Source organism: Chelonoidis abingdonii, chromosome 9, assembly GCF_003597395.2.
Source record: "Chelonoidis abingdonii isolate Lonesome George chromosome 9, CheloAbing_2.0, whole genome shotgun sequence".
Lineage (NCBI taxonomy): Eukaryota > Metazoa > Chordata > Testudines > Testudinidae > Chelonoidis > Chelonoidis abingdonii.
In genome coordinates this window covers 36,450,363-36,467,260 of record NC_133777.1, presented here as the reverse complement: position 1 = coordinate 36,467,260, position 16,898 = coordinate 36,450,363, and the positions used below count along the sequence as shown (strand labels likewise).

The 16,898-nt window shown below is 44.7% G+C and overlaps 1 protein-coding gene across 1 annotated transcript in view; it reads left to right on the top strand.

The window, feature by feature from the left end:
* Positions 1-16,898, top strand: part of DNAAF8 (dynein axonemal assembly factor 8) — a 153,518-nt gene that overhangs the window by 110,608 nt on the left and 26,012 nt on the right. Inside the window, 5 exon segments of the mRNA XM_075069372.1 lie at positions 1,696-2,022; positions 3,859-3,921; positions 6,901-6,954; positions 9,259-9,428; positions 16,662-16,857. Of these exon segments, the coding sequence (XP_074925473.1) occupies positions 1,696-2,022; positions 3,859-3,921; positions 6,901-6,954; positions 9,259-9,428; positions 16,662-16,857 (810 nt within the window).

The window sequence follows — 16,898 nt, the reverse complement described above, 5'->3', positions numbered from 1 at the left end:
CTGCTTTGGGGGAAGGTTTGTAGGCCTTGGCCAGCTAAATTATATCCACCTATTCTAAATGAACCCACTGAGTTAAGGAAAAGTGGTGAAAGGGGCCCTCTAATGGGGCCCGCTCCTCCCCATCCTTAGATGCCCCAAGGACCTCTCAGAGTCTCTCTGCTGAGTGATTTATTTACATTCCCATCACTGACACTAATACGGCGATGATATATACAGCACTTCTCTCCCTTTAGCCCTTTCCCAGAGGGCCAGGGAGGAACAGGAGTCTCCCTTCCTTGAAAGCTCTGCACACACTGAGCTCAGCTAGCCCTGGTTACTCCCTCTCTCTCCCTCAGTACATCCTTCCTGTGTCCTCCTTATAGCCTCCACTGCTGCACTTATTAACTCTTCTAGCCTGAGCAGCTAAATTAGCTTACACCTTACTTGTCAGCCTTTTCCAGGGGAGCTGATTGATGCATAAGTGATCAGAATGCTGCCTCACCTGCTAGTTCCTAACACTCTGTCCCAAGACCTGTCAGGTAGATAGATGTGTTTATTTATCTCCCTAAAGAGTCTATGAATATTAGTGAGTGATCTTGCCCCACATGGGCATCATTTGACTGCAGTGGGTTTTGAATCAGTTCAAGGATGTGCTAAGGTTCAGGCTAACTCATATATATATGTAATCCGAACCAGTTTGCCCAGCCCTCATATTTAGGATGCAGGATGGTTCTATGAATAGGGAATAGAACAGGGGAATCAGGAAACCTGAGTTCTACTCTAGCTCTGCCACTGGTCTCCTATGTGACCACGGGCATATTACTGCACTGCTTTGTGCCTCAGTTTCCCCATTGGTACAATGGAGATAATGACACTGACCTCCTTTATAAAGTGCTTTCAAATGTATGCCTGAAAAGTGCTATATAAGAGCAAAATAGTATGATTATTTTATTGTATTAACTGGCACTAATTGCACCAAAATTGTTATGAAATAGAAAACAGAGTACTCCTTAACATAGTACCACTGAGTAGCACCCTGCTCCGAGAGTAGACTTGAAACCATGGGAGTACTCACAGAATATGATACTACTCACTGCATGCAAGGGTTCCTGAATCTAGCCCATAGTAACCTCAGTGACATACAATTATGTACTGAACCTCCAAACATCTTGCTACACAGGAAACAAGCCTAGTTTGCAAACATAACAATGGTTAAGTTATTCTAGTGACAAGTCAATGTTACAATGGAGTTTATTACTATAATTAATATCCCTTAAAATGAAGCATTATCAGAGTGGTTACAGTATCTATAATTATATACTATGCTGTGTCAAAGCACTTAAATATCATTGTATTCCCAACATATCCCTTTCACCTGCTCTACATTAACGCCTTTCTTTAACCAGACTGTGGCACTTGATCTCCATGCGTCTCTATTGATGTGGCACAGGGTTCTTTATTTCCTAGGTAGCCCATTCCTGCCTCTAATTGTTAGCCATTTAACTTCTGAGAAGTTGTGTCATTTGAATATACTAAGTTTTAGTCCAATGTGATTCGCTGGTGGATAGGAGGAAGAGTGGAGACCAAACAAGTTTGGAAGTTCATATCTGCTAAGAAGATCATAAGACCAGTATGAAAGTAAGACACTAGCAGAGAACAGCCTCTAGGAAACACAAGCTACCAATTAGTAATGAACAGGTTTCTCTTTTCTTGCAGAAGGACTTGACCCAGGGTTTGAACTTCTGAGCCTCAAGTGGTTGCCCCAGCTCACTCGGAGTCAGGCCAAAGAAGTAACCCCTTTCGAGGTGGGAGATACCTCCTGGCAAAGAAGCATCAGTATGCTGATGTCCAGCCCAGCTCTCATCTGTGTGCTGCGGAGGGTCAATGCCTTTGGGGTTCTTGCTGAGACCCTGAAGAAGCTGACGCTGCTGGGAGACAAGCCAAGCACTAACACTAGTGACCTTCAGAGAGTGGTGGCCTTGACCCCAGAGATGGCCTTCAGACAGGCAGTCCTCTTCTTCACCGAGAAAGAGTTCATACCTGGTAGGAGCTGTTCTTACTATTAACAGGCTTTGCAGTTAGGCAGGCCGTGGGCAGCTTACTGATCACAGACAAAGGAGCCTTTTTGCTGTGGGTTCCAGTCAAACAGGATAAGAAACACATTAAATGAAATGAATTCACGGTCAAATTCTGCACCTGGGTGCATGTGTGGGGCTCCAGTAAAGTCACTGGGAGCCATATGGGTGAACGTGGAAGTAGGTTTTGGCCCTAATAGTCTAACACAACTTTGTACCCCCATTACACCTTTCATCTGAGGGTCTCAAAGCACTAAATAGCCCTTGCAGCACCCCGTGAGCTAGGTAAATAGTATTATAGCCATTTTGCATGTTTATATATGGAGATGCAGAGAGCCTAAATGGCATGCTGAAGGGCTTACAGTAACAAAGCCAGGAACAGAATCTAGGAATCATGACAACTAGTCATTTGTTCTGACCACTACCACACCCCTTAGACAAGCTTCCACATCCTACGGTTGTAAGGATCCATGTGATTCATAAAATGCTGCATAATGATTGATCACGTTGAGACACATGACAGAACACGTGTTAGCCATCAATTCCATAACTCTCGCTATAGGGTTTGACAACATGTCAAGTAACGGACATACAGTCCAGTGCCTGGTGTCCCTACACAGATAGACTCCTTAGGGACTAACTCAGTGATGCACTGAATCCTTTGTTTAGGATTTCTTTCTGAAAAGGAAAAGCAGCTAATGGAAAATGGATGGTGCTGTTGCCAAAGGCTCCCCAAACATGAATGATACATGCTGGCACTAACACATCTGTGCAATAAGCCTGCTGGTTTCCTTCCATGGAAAGGAATGTGCAGCCAGACCTGCTTAAGCCAAATCACTCTGCAAACTGTAGTGTTATTCAGATTTGATGCCTTGGAGTAGCAAAACCTGGAGCTCGCTCTGTTACCTCTAATACGAAATCCATCAGCACGTCATTTAAGAAATCCTGACTCCCAGCACCAAAGGGTAAATAATCCATAATGCACATATGTTGTAACATCACATGCCACTTTCTGGGTACCCAGAGATGGGCACATAACTGTGTGTACTGAATGAGAAGAAGGTGTCAGTTCCATAAACTCATTATAAATTCCTCATGAATTATAACAACCCTCTATTTCTTCCTGTTTCTGCACATCTGCATTGCTGCCAACTCAAGTTTATATGCTCCTGTCAGATACACAGTGCTTATGTAGTGCAGAACAACAATGCAGCCTAATAGAATAGCAGACGTGAGCTGTGTTGGTGTCAGAAAGTATAGGCACATGCTGCTGTGGTGATCTGTAAATGAACTATTCAGGTGTTCTGTATTCAGAGTGGAGGAGCATGAAAAGAGGGTCTTCAGGAAAGGAATGGAAGCCAGCATCTCAAAGTTAGATCTCCCCAAAACAGTGTATAAAAGCTGCTGTGAGTTGATGTGGCATTGACCTGCCTTAAAGTCCTGGTGCAAGAAAGGTTCAGGCAGGGCTGTGAGATCAGCTTGCATAGGAAGGTGGTGGTTACAATGCCAGTTTGCCCAGATAGGCCATTGTCAGTGGTAAAAAGGCAGCACACATACTGCTATTAACCATGACTCCAGCAGCCAGCAGGAACTCTTTTACAGGGTCACTCTGAATTCTTTCCTCCTGTTGTTTTCTCCATCGGGGGTCTTTATTCTGAAGAACAATTCTTCCCTTGGGTGGTTTGCAGCTGTTTAAAGCCCACTCCTATTGCCATGATACTTATAGTTACAATCCTGATCTCAACAAGCAGTCGTGACCGTCACATTAGGATTAGTCATAAAAAGCACATCTTTCCCTTTGCAGATTGCAAACGTCGCCCTGCTATGAAGTACCTGCCACCATATGGCAGAAGTTCCAGGGCTGAAGGTAAGACCAGAAACATGGGCTCAGTTTGCTTTCAAATTATTCCCTATTCTTAAAATAAATATTGAAAAAATTATAATTCTGGAGCATTTTGTCATATCCATCACCACTGCATTAATAGAGCCAGGCTGCAGTTTGCAATCTCCTGTGCTTAGGAAGGAGTAGGGGCAGGTGGTAACATCGCAGTCATTCACTGCAAGGTGTTGTACCATGATGGGAGCAGCTTTAATTAATATGTCAGGGTCCATAGGAGTCCTACTGTGGAGGCAGCCAGGGAGTATGCTGAATCAGTGCCCTGGTGACATTCTCTCCTTCCCCTTTTGTGGGCTATTGGGCTTCAGGCTGCTGGTCCAGAGTGGGTTGTGGGTGATTTGATTACTGCAGCCCCTTCACTGGGTGGTGCCAGCATGAGGGGCCTGCAGCTTGGGTCACATTAACTTTCACTGGGGGGCCAGGCAGTGACTTGCATCCTTGCTCTTCATTTCTGTTACAATATCATTTTGATAGACCAGCCTCAGGAGTGGAAATAAGCCGACGGTTCTGCAGAGGGAGTAGAACATGGAGAGCAACCTGTGCACAAGTTCAGGCTGACTCATGAAATGGTGCTGAAAGTGGCCAGCCTGGGTGATCACAAGGTCCAGGCCCTGTCCTTTGCTCACTGACCACAGGGTGGGGACACCTTGCGCTCCAGAAGCCCCTCCAGCCAGTTCAGAAGGATTCCTAGCAGTCTCTAGTGGGAGCTCATCCAGCCCTCCAGTCTGTCCAGCTCTGATAATTGTGTGGTCCCTAAGATCATAGTATCTAAGCACCTGACAGTCTTTAATATGTTTATCCTCACATCCCCATCCCCCCAAGTGAGGCAGGACAGTGCTATTATCCCCATTGCACAGATGGGGAACTAAGTGACTTGCCCAGGGTCACATAGGAAATCTATGTCAGAGCAGGGTTTTAAACCCAGATCTCCCGAGTCCTAGGGTAGTGCCCTAATTGCTGGATAATCTTCTCTCTTCACATCCTTCATCCTGGACAGAGGGGCAGTCCCATCAAGGGCAGTCGAGGAATATAGATCTAAAACTCACAGTTCCAAGAAGAACAATCAGACTCCCTAAATACTCAAGAAGAAAATAGGTCCTATGGGGATGTGATCATTAAGGGTGTGTCTGCATTGCAGCTGGGAGATGTGATTGTCAGCATAGGTAGAGAGCTTGAGCTAGCACATGAAAAATAGCAGTGTGGACATTGCAGCATAGCCAGCAGCATGGGCTAGCCGCCTAGCTCAGACCTAGCTAGAACCGCCCCACATACCCTAATGTCCACACCGTTGTTTATAGCACACTAGCTCGAGCTGAGCTAGTGCCAGACTGTCTGTCCATGCTGGGAATCACACCTCTCAGCTGCAGTGTAGATATACCCTGAGAGATTACAAGAGAGCTTCAGGGTCAGATCTTCTGCTTGGTCCTGCGTCTTATTCTACCAGAACAAAAAATAGCCATGGAAAGTGATCCAGCGGGTAGGCAGCTCCCAGATAAAGGGCTGTGGGAAATGGAAACCATGCTGTAATTCAAAAGGAGCGTAATGACTTAGTCTGTTGCTAACAAACAGGATTTCTTGCTTTTGCTTTTTAAATCAAATGTAATGCTTGTTAAAGCAGCCATTTTGAAAGCTCAGGAGACTGAAGGCCTTTATTTATACAAAAGTATAAAGTTATACTTTACTAAACAGGCAGCTGCAGCACAAGCTTCCCCAGCAACATATCCCAACAATGATGGTGAGGGATGCTCCATAGGGGCCTGAATGGAGTTCAGTCTCCTTTGCCCATTATAGTTGTTGATAGGGTCATAAACGTCCCAGCACTTGAACTAAGTCAACTGAAGGCGCAATGTATGTTAGGGGTTGTGAACAATGTAGCTGCTTGTTTCTGCATGAGGTTTTCCATGGGCTTCCAAACCTTGGGATTCCTTAGTGGCATTTTTCATTCTGTTACCAGTTGTCAAGCTGCATGGTGACTCAGAGTACTGGCCTTGTGACTGAATGGTCTGGTTTATACAATTGTCACTAAAGCCCTGAACAGGACATCAAAGTAATTCATCTGTCACTTTTCTTCTGGAGCTGGGGGGCTGGAAAGCAGGGCTTCAGGGAACTACTCGGTTCACATCAGGTGCTTTGGAATGGGGGGTAGGAAAGTCAGAGGGCCATGGCCTCATCACTTTTTACCGACTGTAAGGGTGAGCCACAGGGTGGAGGGGCAGAGAGGAGCGAACGGGGCAGGGTCTTGGGGTGGGGGGGAAGAGGCAGCGCAGGAGCGGGGCCTTGGGGGAAGTGGAAGTGCAAGGGTGGGGGCTTAGGAAGAAGGGACTGCATGGGGGCAGGGCCTCAGGGAAAGGGGCAGTCTGAGGGTGAGGGCTTGGGAAGAAGGGGCAGTGCAGGGGTGGGGCTTTGGGGGAATGGGCAGTGCAAGGGCAGGTCCTCAGGGGGAAGGAGCTGTGGAGGGAGGTGGGGCCATGGTTTGGGTGCTGATGGCCCCCTACAATTTTAGGGAGCTTCCGCAGCTCCTGGTTCACATCTACCTTGAGCTGGTCTTAAGCTTCCCATAGCTGCCCGTGTAAGCCATCACAGGTACCCTGTCAAACAGGAAAACCATTTGTACGTAAGATCTCACCAGGGGGCCTGACTCTCAGTTATACTAAGGCCTTTGACACCACTCTAGTAATGTAAAGGGACCCTAAAGTGGGTGGGAATTGTCCCTGAGAATACTCCCTATTCAGTAAGCAGAGTATGTGGACTTTGACTGGATTCATTGGTGTTCAGCATTTCTGAAATCAAACCATGTACGTCCTGATGTGATACTTCAAAACAAAGCATACATCATGAAGAGCCTCTGTGTAACTGCCATATGTCACAGTACAGCAGAGATGACAATACTCCCACTGCTGTCCCAAAGCAATGCTCACATATTAAAGTAAATTCTCTGCTCTTCTATAGGAGGAGAGACTCGGAGAGGCCACGCAGAGTCATTGTTCACCTACATGCAAGCAGGTGAGGAGGGCAGTGTTCTCTCTCTCTCTGTCTCACTCTCTTACACATAGCAAATATCCCCAGGGGGGAAGTGGGTTTCACAAGGCCTTTGTGGAGCCAGCTTGGATAGATACCAACAGGGACCAAGAAAAAGGATGACGGTTGGAATTGCACGAGATGTTTCCCTCGGCTTGAACACAGACAATGACATACACACCCTTGTTTAAACATCCCAGGAACCTGATATTTGCTTCTCTTGAGCCTGTATTGATTTAAAAACACCCACATACCCAAAGAAAAGAAACACACCTCTCCAGTTTCGGAGTGTACATGAAGCCAGTGCGGCAGTTTGGCTTCACCCCCCTTTAAATCAAGACCAGCTTAGACACTTGGCCAAATGTTGCCCACCAGGATGGGAGCTGAGGGTATCACAGAACAGCAGAAAAGGTAACAAAGGCTAGAAAAGCATTAGCAAAACCTGGGAAGGCCAGAGAACAGTCAGAAGTGATGGAGTAAATCAGCCAGGACCTTTGGGGAGACCGGATGCCTACAAATTAAGGGCTATGGTAACACATGATCAGTATGGCGAGTTCCCATTGATATATGAGGGCAGTTAACTGATTGAATCTGGGACAGTGTACGGCTCTTAGGGGAATCTGAAGATGTCAATTTCTCAGGCTCATCTGAAGGTAACGTGCATACTTTCAGGTGTGGATAATTTATCTACATATGTATAAATTATGCAGTACATATAATTAACCACATACCAGAAAGAATAGGAATGTTTGCCCGGAAACACAGCAGATGGTGAGTAAAACATCTTGAGGACAATGACTACTTATGTAACAATATGTAATTTAGATTGCCATTCTAGACACCAGTAGTTGTGGGTAGCAGGGAGGTTTGCCTCTGCATAGCAAGCTGTTGCTATGGCATTTACCTTTCTGTTCAAGGATTTTGTATAGAAAATATGAGATCCTATAATGTAAGAGCTCCCAGAAGAAAATGGGTTAATTTGTCTCACTGAGACGTATACAGAATGGAGGGCATGTTGTTGTTTTTTATCTGGCTCCAAATTGCTCTGTGTCATGAATCAATAACATGTCTCTTGCCATTTGAAAATAACTCGATGCATCAAATTATATGTAGTATCACTGATGCTTCATTGCATTGACATCTGTATAATCAGTAACATGGTGCACAGAAAACATAAAGTGACATCTGATGTACATAAACAGATAATAATGGTAACAGTATTAGCAGCCTGCAATACTTATTATTACATGCTTTATGCTAGCTGACATGGTTAGGCACCAGGAGCTGATGGGTCCCAGTTCACTGTTTCTGACATAACATCTTTTTAAGACTTGTTGGCAAAATGTAATCAGGATAAAAATCATAATTGTGTTTCTAATAATATGGTGCTTAAAATTACCAAGACTGATAGAATTTTAAATGGCTGTTATTTAAGTGTCAACATTTGTGCAGTTTGTTTGCTTTGTGCATTTCACCCAGTGAGGACAGTGAAGCTAGCCTGATCAGTTTCACTTTCCATTTCTAGTCAGTTTCATTTTGTGGCTCCCAGGCATATGCACAGTGATGCTGAGTTCAGTTCTCGGCTCTGCAGAGGGAAGTTGGGTCACACACAAAGTGATTTTTGGCTCAGATCTTCAGTGATATTTAGACATCTAACTTCCACCAAAATCAGTGGCAGTTGTGTGCCTAAGTACCCTTAAGAATCTGAGCCTTTAGACCTAAGCTATTTGACAGTGCCCTTCTAAATAGCAAAGTCCCAGTAGAGAAACAGAAACATATGGGATCTAAATAAAGAATTATAAGGATTGAATGGTTGCCATAAGGATTGCATCATATACCCTGTGGTAACTTGGTTCTGATCTTATATTACATGGAAAAGAGGATTCGATTTATCATGTTTAACATAAGCAAAAACAGCATCCCACATGAAGATCTTATATGAATAGATTCTGGATCTACAAACGTGTGATATAAAATACTTGGAACTGTAGGTAGTGCTCACTGATATTCAGGTACCGGATAAAATCACCCTTCTGGCCTTGGCTGGTCTGTATATATTTTAAAACTTAAATATTAAACCAAACCCACATCCTTATTCTGTACTTGTTTGCCTCTGTCAGTAGAGTTCTGTGGACTATATGCCAGCTGCTGTTAAAAGTCCTTGTTCTTTAGATGCCTGTCCTAGCTGACAAACGGTTACATTGTTTGCCTTTAAAATTACTGAGAGTGAGTACCAATGCTCAGTGCTTTAAACATCTTTGGTTTCACTGTAATGCTTTTTTGTTACAGGAGCCCAGCTTCTTTGTACTGTCTTGCTGATCAAACCTGGTGTCTGGGCTCGTAGCCTTGCTAGAATCCTCCGAAAACTAGACCTAGAAAAATTCAGCCTTGTTGGGATGAAACACATAAGCCTGAAACCAGACATTGTCTTAGGACTCCTCTCATCTGAAGCTAAACAGGTTTGTTAAAAAACAGACAGATCTACCACTGCACTAGCACTTAAAACGGTCCAGCTGTAGGCTGTGCTGATAGAATCCATTCCCGCTAAAGCAAAAACTCTCATCCAGTATTACTCTATGGTTGTCACAGGTGGACTCCACAAAATAATTAACTCTGCACTGGGTGTCAGTCAGATAGAAAGAGAGCTATATCACATGGCACAAGGAAACAGCAAGTTTCTCTGAAAGAAAAATTCTGAGCATTTGGGTGACATGCATATGCCATTTAGGAGGAAACCTCCCGTGAACTGAATCAGTTATTAAGTAAACTTCCTAATTCATAATGAGTCCTATTACATTTTCAATCAAAGCTCAACTGTTGAGGTTCTAGAATCTTTAAAAATGACCTGCAAGTAAAACAAAATTGGGCTTGTGTCCTTTTTTGCTTGATAATAAAGAGGCCTGAACTGTTTTTTCAGTTGAGAGAATTTATTTTTTTGCCTTTTTTTTTTTTTTTTAACATTAGAATTTCAGATTCTCTCTACCCTGGAAGACTCTGTGCTGACTGGAAAGCTAGTGAAATGATGACATGACAAGAGCCAAGAGAGTAAAAGTTGAGCAACTGAGACCAGAAGGGATTTTTATTTTCAAAATCTTTGGATTTTATTGGTTTCATTAACAGCTATTTAACATCACCGTCTAATAACATTTTGGATAGATGAAGTCTTTCTTAAAGATCCAACACCTTTGCCCCTTCCATTAAGGTGAAAGAGCTCACAGTACTTGTCCTCTGAGACTTCCAAGAGAGACTGCCTCCAAAAAAACCAGAAAAATCTGGAGGTGAGATTTGTTACTGTTCAGGGCAACTGCACCTGTATTTCCCCTCTGTGGTCCACCCAAGACACCCACATTCATGCTTCCAGCTCCCCAGCTGACCCTTCTTTTGGATGGAGACATGTCTCACTCCCTCCTGATTGGGGTGTTTCCATGCTGCACAGTTCCCTGCCCACTCTGTGAATTCCCCAGCAAGTCAGACTGCCTAAGCAGGCCTGCTTTGCTTTCCCCTCAGAGGCTATAAACAATGTACTTGGCCACAGTTTTAAGGTACCACACAGCTCTTTCTAAGCAAGCACGTTTATTCTCAAGGTGAAAGCATTATAGAGAAAACATATTAAAAACCATAAAACAACCTCCACACATGCTAATGATCACTCCAACTCCAACAGCTCTGGCAGGAGTCAGTCCTTCAAACGCCACCATAGTTTTTTCTGTGGCTATGTGTTCATAACCACCATGGCTCAGAACAAGCACACCCTTGCATCTATGGGTCCCTCCTTTATACAGTTTGGGCCTCTGATCTTGTCCCTGGGTAACAGATGATCAGCAGACAAAGGTCCCACCCTCAGGGCAAAGCTTCAAAAGGTTGAGTTCTTACATAACCAAAGAGGGTACATTTGCACACACCTCCCCCTAGAGATTTTGAGAAATCCACATAACTTTAAAAGTTCATTCTTGTCTGGAAAATCATTTGCTTTGGGGCTCATTACCCCCTCCAGGGTTTATATCCGCCATGTCTCCCCACACAGGTGTTGCATCCAATCCCACAATAACACAGTACCATTTTCATTTTTAATACAATGATCTTCTAAAATACTTAAACTTAATTCAGGAGGATTGAACTTAATTCAGTAAGGTTTGTCCGAGACATTGCAGCAAATTGCCCTGTCGCTGTATTCAATTATTTTTTGTCAAGGTATATTCAAGGTCCAGACTCCGGAGAAAATAATACAAAAATAACAACAATCATGATGATAATAATAAGTAAATTAAGAGATTTTGCTGACTGTTCAAAAGTGTCTGGCCTATGGTCTGCATATTGACTACCCCTGTTCTAAAGTAACACACAAGTTGGGGGAGGGACGACTTTTCTTTAAAGAAAATAAAGAACACTTTTAGCCTCGATTTCTGCATTGCAACAAAGGCAAAAAAGACACAAACCCATCTTTTACAAAAAACTCCTTGCAGGTCACCATTAAGGGAGATCTGGGGTTCTTGGGAGTGCGTGGTAAGAGCTGTACACAATTTGAGTATATCATAAGATTAAAAAAATAAAGAGGGGGTGATTTTTCTTTGACCACCAGAAACATACACGTATTTGGACAGCTATTTAAAAAGATCCAATGTCTCTCAGAGGTTGAGGGAGTGGGAAGCTTTAGAGAGCTGCTGTTTCATCTGAACTTTTTGACTTAGTCTTGTATTTTTACAGCTCTCCAGAGCAGCTGCTGAGCATTGATTTAGTTCCCTTAAAGAGCCGATGACTAATAAGTTTAAAAATTACAGAGTATTGTTTGTTTGTTCATGGGGAAAAAGCAGGTTTTATTGTTTTGGCAGGTTAGAAAGTGGAGATAATAGACTGACTGTAGCAGTGGGGAGCTGGAAGTACTTATACTGTACAGGGTTCTGATTCTCATTCATAGAGAATGTTGGAGAGTCTTTCAGCCATGAGGTCAGCTTTTCATAAGATCCCAGGGTCAGATCTCCAAGGGCTTAGCACCCACTGTTGGGGCCAGATTTTCACAAGAGCTCAGCTCCCAGTTAGGCACCCAATTAAAGGGGTAGATTTTCAAAAGCACATTTTGGGTGCTGGACTCTTCTGAAAATCTGGCTAAGTGTCACAATGGGAGCTGCTGGCTGCTGAGCTATTTTTCAGCTCTGGTCCTCTTTAAATGCCTGCATGGGAGCTGGGCACCTTTGTAAGTCTGGCCCCAATAAAGGACCAAATGTTCCAATTGCCGAGCACCCCACAGCTCCTAGGGAAGCATGTGCAGCCAATGTGCTGAGCTCTTTTGAAAATCTGGCCATGACTTTTGGTGGCTAAATGGGAGCTCAGTACTTGAAAACCTGGTCTTAACTGCAAGTGCTGAACGAACCCTTCTAAAAGTTCTGTCCATGGTCTCCCATCTCCTTCTCATTTGGGACCTGATCCAAAGTGCACTGAGGTCTTCTAAGTGTAAGAGACCCCACTCCCCTAAGAGAGAACAAGAGGAGGGAAAAGTCACCACTAAGACCAAGGAGCAAGGAGACTCCATGTCCCTGTGCGAGTATTGCCAAGGCTGTCATGGTACCAAGATGCTGGCACCACCAAGAAAGTCTTCTACTACTAAGCTGCTTGCCGTGAAGCCTTCCAGCAAGCAACCCCATGTGGCAGCTTCATCAGATCAGATTCCTCCAAATTGAAGGACTCCTGAAAGGGCAAGGACTCTTCAAAAAAAAGTTGTCTTCACTGCACCTGGTACCATTTCCCTCTATCCATAGCTATCAAAAGCATACAGACCAGCCATCTGTACCATATCTGGTACCATACAGGTTCCTCTCTCATGAGGATCTCTGGGTTATGGACGAGCCCTAATCCCCTCTGTTGAAGAGTATTTGGGGGATTTCCCACCAGTACCCACTAGAACCAGCTTACCTTCCAGCTGTCCCATACTCATATGAAGATTAATCTGTCAGTTCCAGCATGGCTGCCAGTCTCTCCTCAGTCCCCTGTACCCATCCGAGCATGAGTAGTGGTGCCTTTAGCTTCTCCACTGGAGACAGAAGAGGGCAATTCCTTGGACTCAGCCTCCATTTAGGATTCCATCCCTTTCCAATTCCAGACTCCTCCTTTGAGACCCCTGTAACCAGTCAACATATGACCCACCACCTTTGATAGGAGAATCCCTGGGTCCCACTCCTTTCCTGTATGCCTCCCCTCAGTGGGCCTTTTGTAACCCTTGGACCCCTTATGATAACCAGCTCTACAGGGTGCCCTCATGCAAAATGATCTGCAAAGATGAATAGCCATCGGCACTTCAGAACTGTCTTCCTCAAGAAGAGTCTGGAGAAACAGGACTTAAGGGTGGAGGACAAGACACCACCACCCTCCTCCTCCTGTCCAGACAAGGCAGCTCTGCCCCCCTACACAGATTATTTCAAGGCTTTTCAAGACCTAATGAAAGGCTTTAGTGAAGCTGTTTTCCAGCCTGTATTGAATCACTTGCTCAGCACCCTCCTCTGTGCTGAGGTACTACTCATAAATTCCCTGATGTGGAGCACCCATAGGGACAGTAACTCAAAGAAGAGAGGTTACTTACCTTCTACAGTGACTGGAGTTCTTCAAGATGTATTGTCCACTCCACCACCTGCTCTCCTTTCCCCTCAGCTTCAGAGTCCTGTTGGGCTTTGAGGTTGAGAAGGAAATGTAGCAGTGGCAGGCCCTTGTACTGAAGCACGAAGAGCTGTTAGGGTGCAGCACAGACCCGTAGGCACTGCTGACTAAATGAGTGTGCACATTCTCTCATGAAGCCTCCATCTTGAGGAACTCCAGTTACTGGACAGGTGAGTAATCTTTCATTGTTAGTAGCTGTTGCCCCATGGCACATGATACAAATGTTTGCTGTGGTTTTCTAATCGCATTAGTTACAATAGTACCTTTTAGCTGTATATTCAGGGTCAATAGTAAAGTTAATCTAAAAATGAACATGAAGGCCAAATCAACAGAGCTGAAGTTCTCCCTCAGATTTTAGCCCCAACCCAATGGGTGTGGCTCTGCACTCAATAACTACAGTATGCACAAATTGTACCTCTTCACTCATTAGATCTATTCCTTATGTAGATTCAGAATCCTCTATTCAGACTTTGGGGGATGGGAGGAAAGGTTTTGCTGCTTTTTAGTCCTGCCAGGCCTGCAGAGCCAACACACACCTGGATTCTGATCTTTCTCGTGCCTCAACAAAATTGTTTATTACGTTTGAATCAGCTACACAAGGCTGTCGCTGAAGACAGTGAGGTTTCATGGGAGTAAATGAGGGCACTGTTTGACGTATAGAACCTTTACTACTGGTGGCAGTGCACCAGAAGGAAAGAAGCCAGCTTGATTATCTGGTCCCAGCGTGAGGTTTTCAGTGTCAGCAGTTAGAAACATCACCTGAAAATGAAACACATTTTGCTAGGGAGCCATTGCATGCCATGAACTCGCATTTGTACTGGGTTTTTTCTTCATAATGGAACCATACTTTAAAATAATAGCACTAGCACTGATAAAAAGTTTTCAAATCAGATGTTTTTTCACTGAGAAATTACCTTTATTATATGAAAAAGTTTGTAAAATTCTGTTGTCCTAAAAAAAAAAATCCTTTTGCCAAAAGTCTTTTGTGACATTTTAATTGAAATGTTTATCGACTTTTTTATCAAACATGTTTGAAACAGGTATTGAAATGGTTATCAGCATTTTTAATTTGCCAGTGACAAATGTTGATAATTTAGGCAAGAGTCTGGATAATATTCTTGATTAAAAAAAAAATTTATCAAACATTTCCAAAAAGTGAAAAATGAGTCTGTTTCACTCGATGAAACAGAAACACATTTTTGAAAAAATTGAAATGCACTGTGAAATTCTTGATTTGAAAAATTGAAATATATTCTGTGTTGTTTAAATTCTTCGGCTAGTGCTTGACAGCACTTTTTTAGCACAGCACAGCCCTGTGAAGTTTTTGTATACATTTTCCATAGGCAATAATACCATGTGAATGATCTTGGACTCCAGTGACTTGTTTGTCAACTTTACCTAATTTCATGAGAAAAATGTCGTTAGATGCATAGGCGCCGACTTCCCCTCTGCCCGGTGGGAGCTTGAATTCCCCCTGGCCCTACCCCTGGCCCCGCCCCTGCACCACCTCTTCCTGCCCCTGCACTGCGCTCGCCCCATCCCCATTCCACCCCTTCCCCAAAGTCCCCACCCTATGTTTTCCCCCAGCCCTGCCCCCTTTCCCCAAGTCCCTGCCCCTGCCCTTCCTCTTCTCCGCCTCCTCTCCTGAGCATGCCATGTCCCCGCTCCTTCCCCTCCCTCCCGGAAAGTCCTAAGTGCCGCCAAACAGCTGTTAGATGGCAGGGAGGTGGGAAGTGCTGGGAGGGTAGAGGCAGGGCCGGGTTTAGACCTATTCCACCAATTCCCCCGAATCGGGCCCCGCGCCTAAGAGGGCCCTGCGCCCAGTGGCAGGGCTGCCGGCGGGGCAAGTGGCCGAGAATCCCTTCCCTGGCTAGAGGCTCCTTTTTAATTTTTACTCACCCGGCGGTGCTCCGGGTCTTTGGCGGCACTTCGGCAGCGGATCCTTCAGTGCCGAAGACCCGGAGTGAGTGAAGGACCCGCCGCTGAAGACTAGGAGCGCTGCCCAGTGAGTACAAGCCCCACATGTTTTATTTACGTGATGGGTTTTTTTTTTTTCAGTTGTCCCTGCTGGGGCCCCATTGAAACTGTTCGAATCGGGCCCCGCACTTGCTAAAGCCGGCCTTGGGTAGAGGAGGAGTAGGGACGCAGCACGCTGTGGGAGCTTGGCTGCCAGTGGCTGTGGAGCACCCACTAATTTTTCCCCATGGGTGCTCCAGCCCCAGAGCACCCATGGAGTCAGCGCCTATGGTTAGATGCATCAAGACTCTTAGGTAACTTGCTTAGCAACACCAACATCCCACAATGACACAGTCAAAGGCCATGGCGTAATCTGTCATGTTGGATCATCAGTGCCTGTTTTGTTATTTCCCCTGGGAATGCTCACTATTAGTTGGACAAGGAGTTTTCGCCAGATATTTACAAGGGTTGAGAATGATGTCGAAGCTGCATTGTAGCAAATTGTGTTCCTTACCAACCGTGAATGAACTCCTTCTCTCCCTATCCATATTCCCTGAAACTGGGGATGTGTGTGGCCATGCACCACATATGCCACAGTGGAATATTATAATGTCCTCAGGGAAACTGGGTTTTGTTTTGGTTCTTCCAAAGGATTTATCTTAAAACACCACTAGATCTATATATGTATGTATATGTTTGTGAAAGCTGCCATGTTGGGATTGAACCAATGGCTTCCAGAGCTAAAAGCAAAAGCTGCTACAGCTTGAGCTAAACAGACAAGGGTTCCTAGCTGGTGCTGTAACAGACTCATATTCTTTGAGGATTGGGTGCAGATTGGGCCCTGTAACATACTCTGTGTAGTGGGCTGCATGTGCACATGTGCTGGTTTGGTGATCTTGGGGGGATATTGTGGCAGCTCTGTCTACAGAGATCATGGCTATTTATAGTGTACAGAGTACAGGAAGCAGGGAAGATTGACCAATGAGTTTGCTTATGGTATGGATGTTGTTAGCCATTGGAAGTTTGCCAGGTGTATCTAATACTCAACATGAATCAGTGTAATTTGTTTCTTTCCCTGCTTTTCTTTTCAGGAGCCTTCAATTTTAGAAGCTCACTACAGCTACCTCACCTCTGGTTCCTCCCTTGTATTGTGCCTGCAGAGAGAGAATGCTGTAAAGAAGCTGGTAGATTTATTGGGGCCAGAGGACCCTATGCTGGCTCAAACACTAGACCCACGCCTTTGGAGGGCTCAGTATGGTGCCAGCTCAGTACAAAATGGATTTTATGGTGGGTCTCCAAGTTATGAAAAATTTGTTTGAGGGACTCAC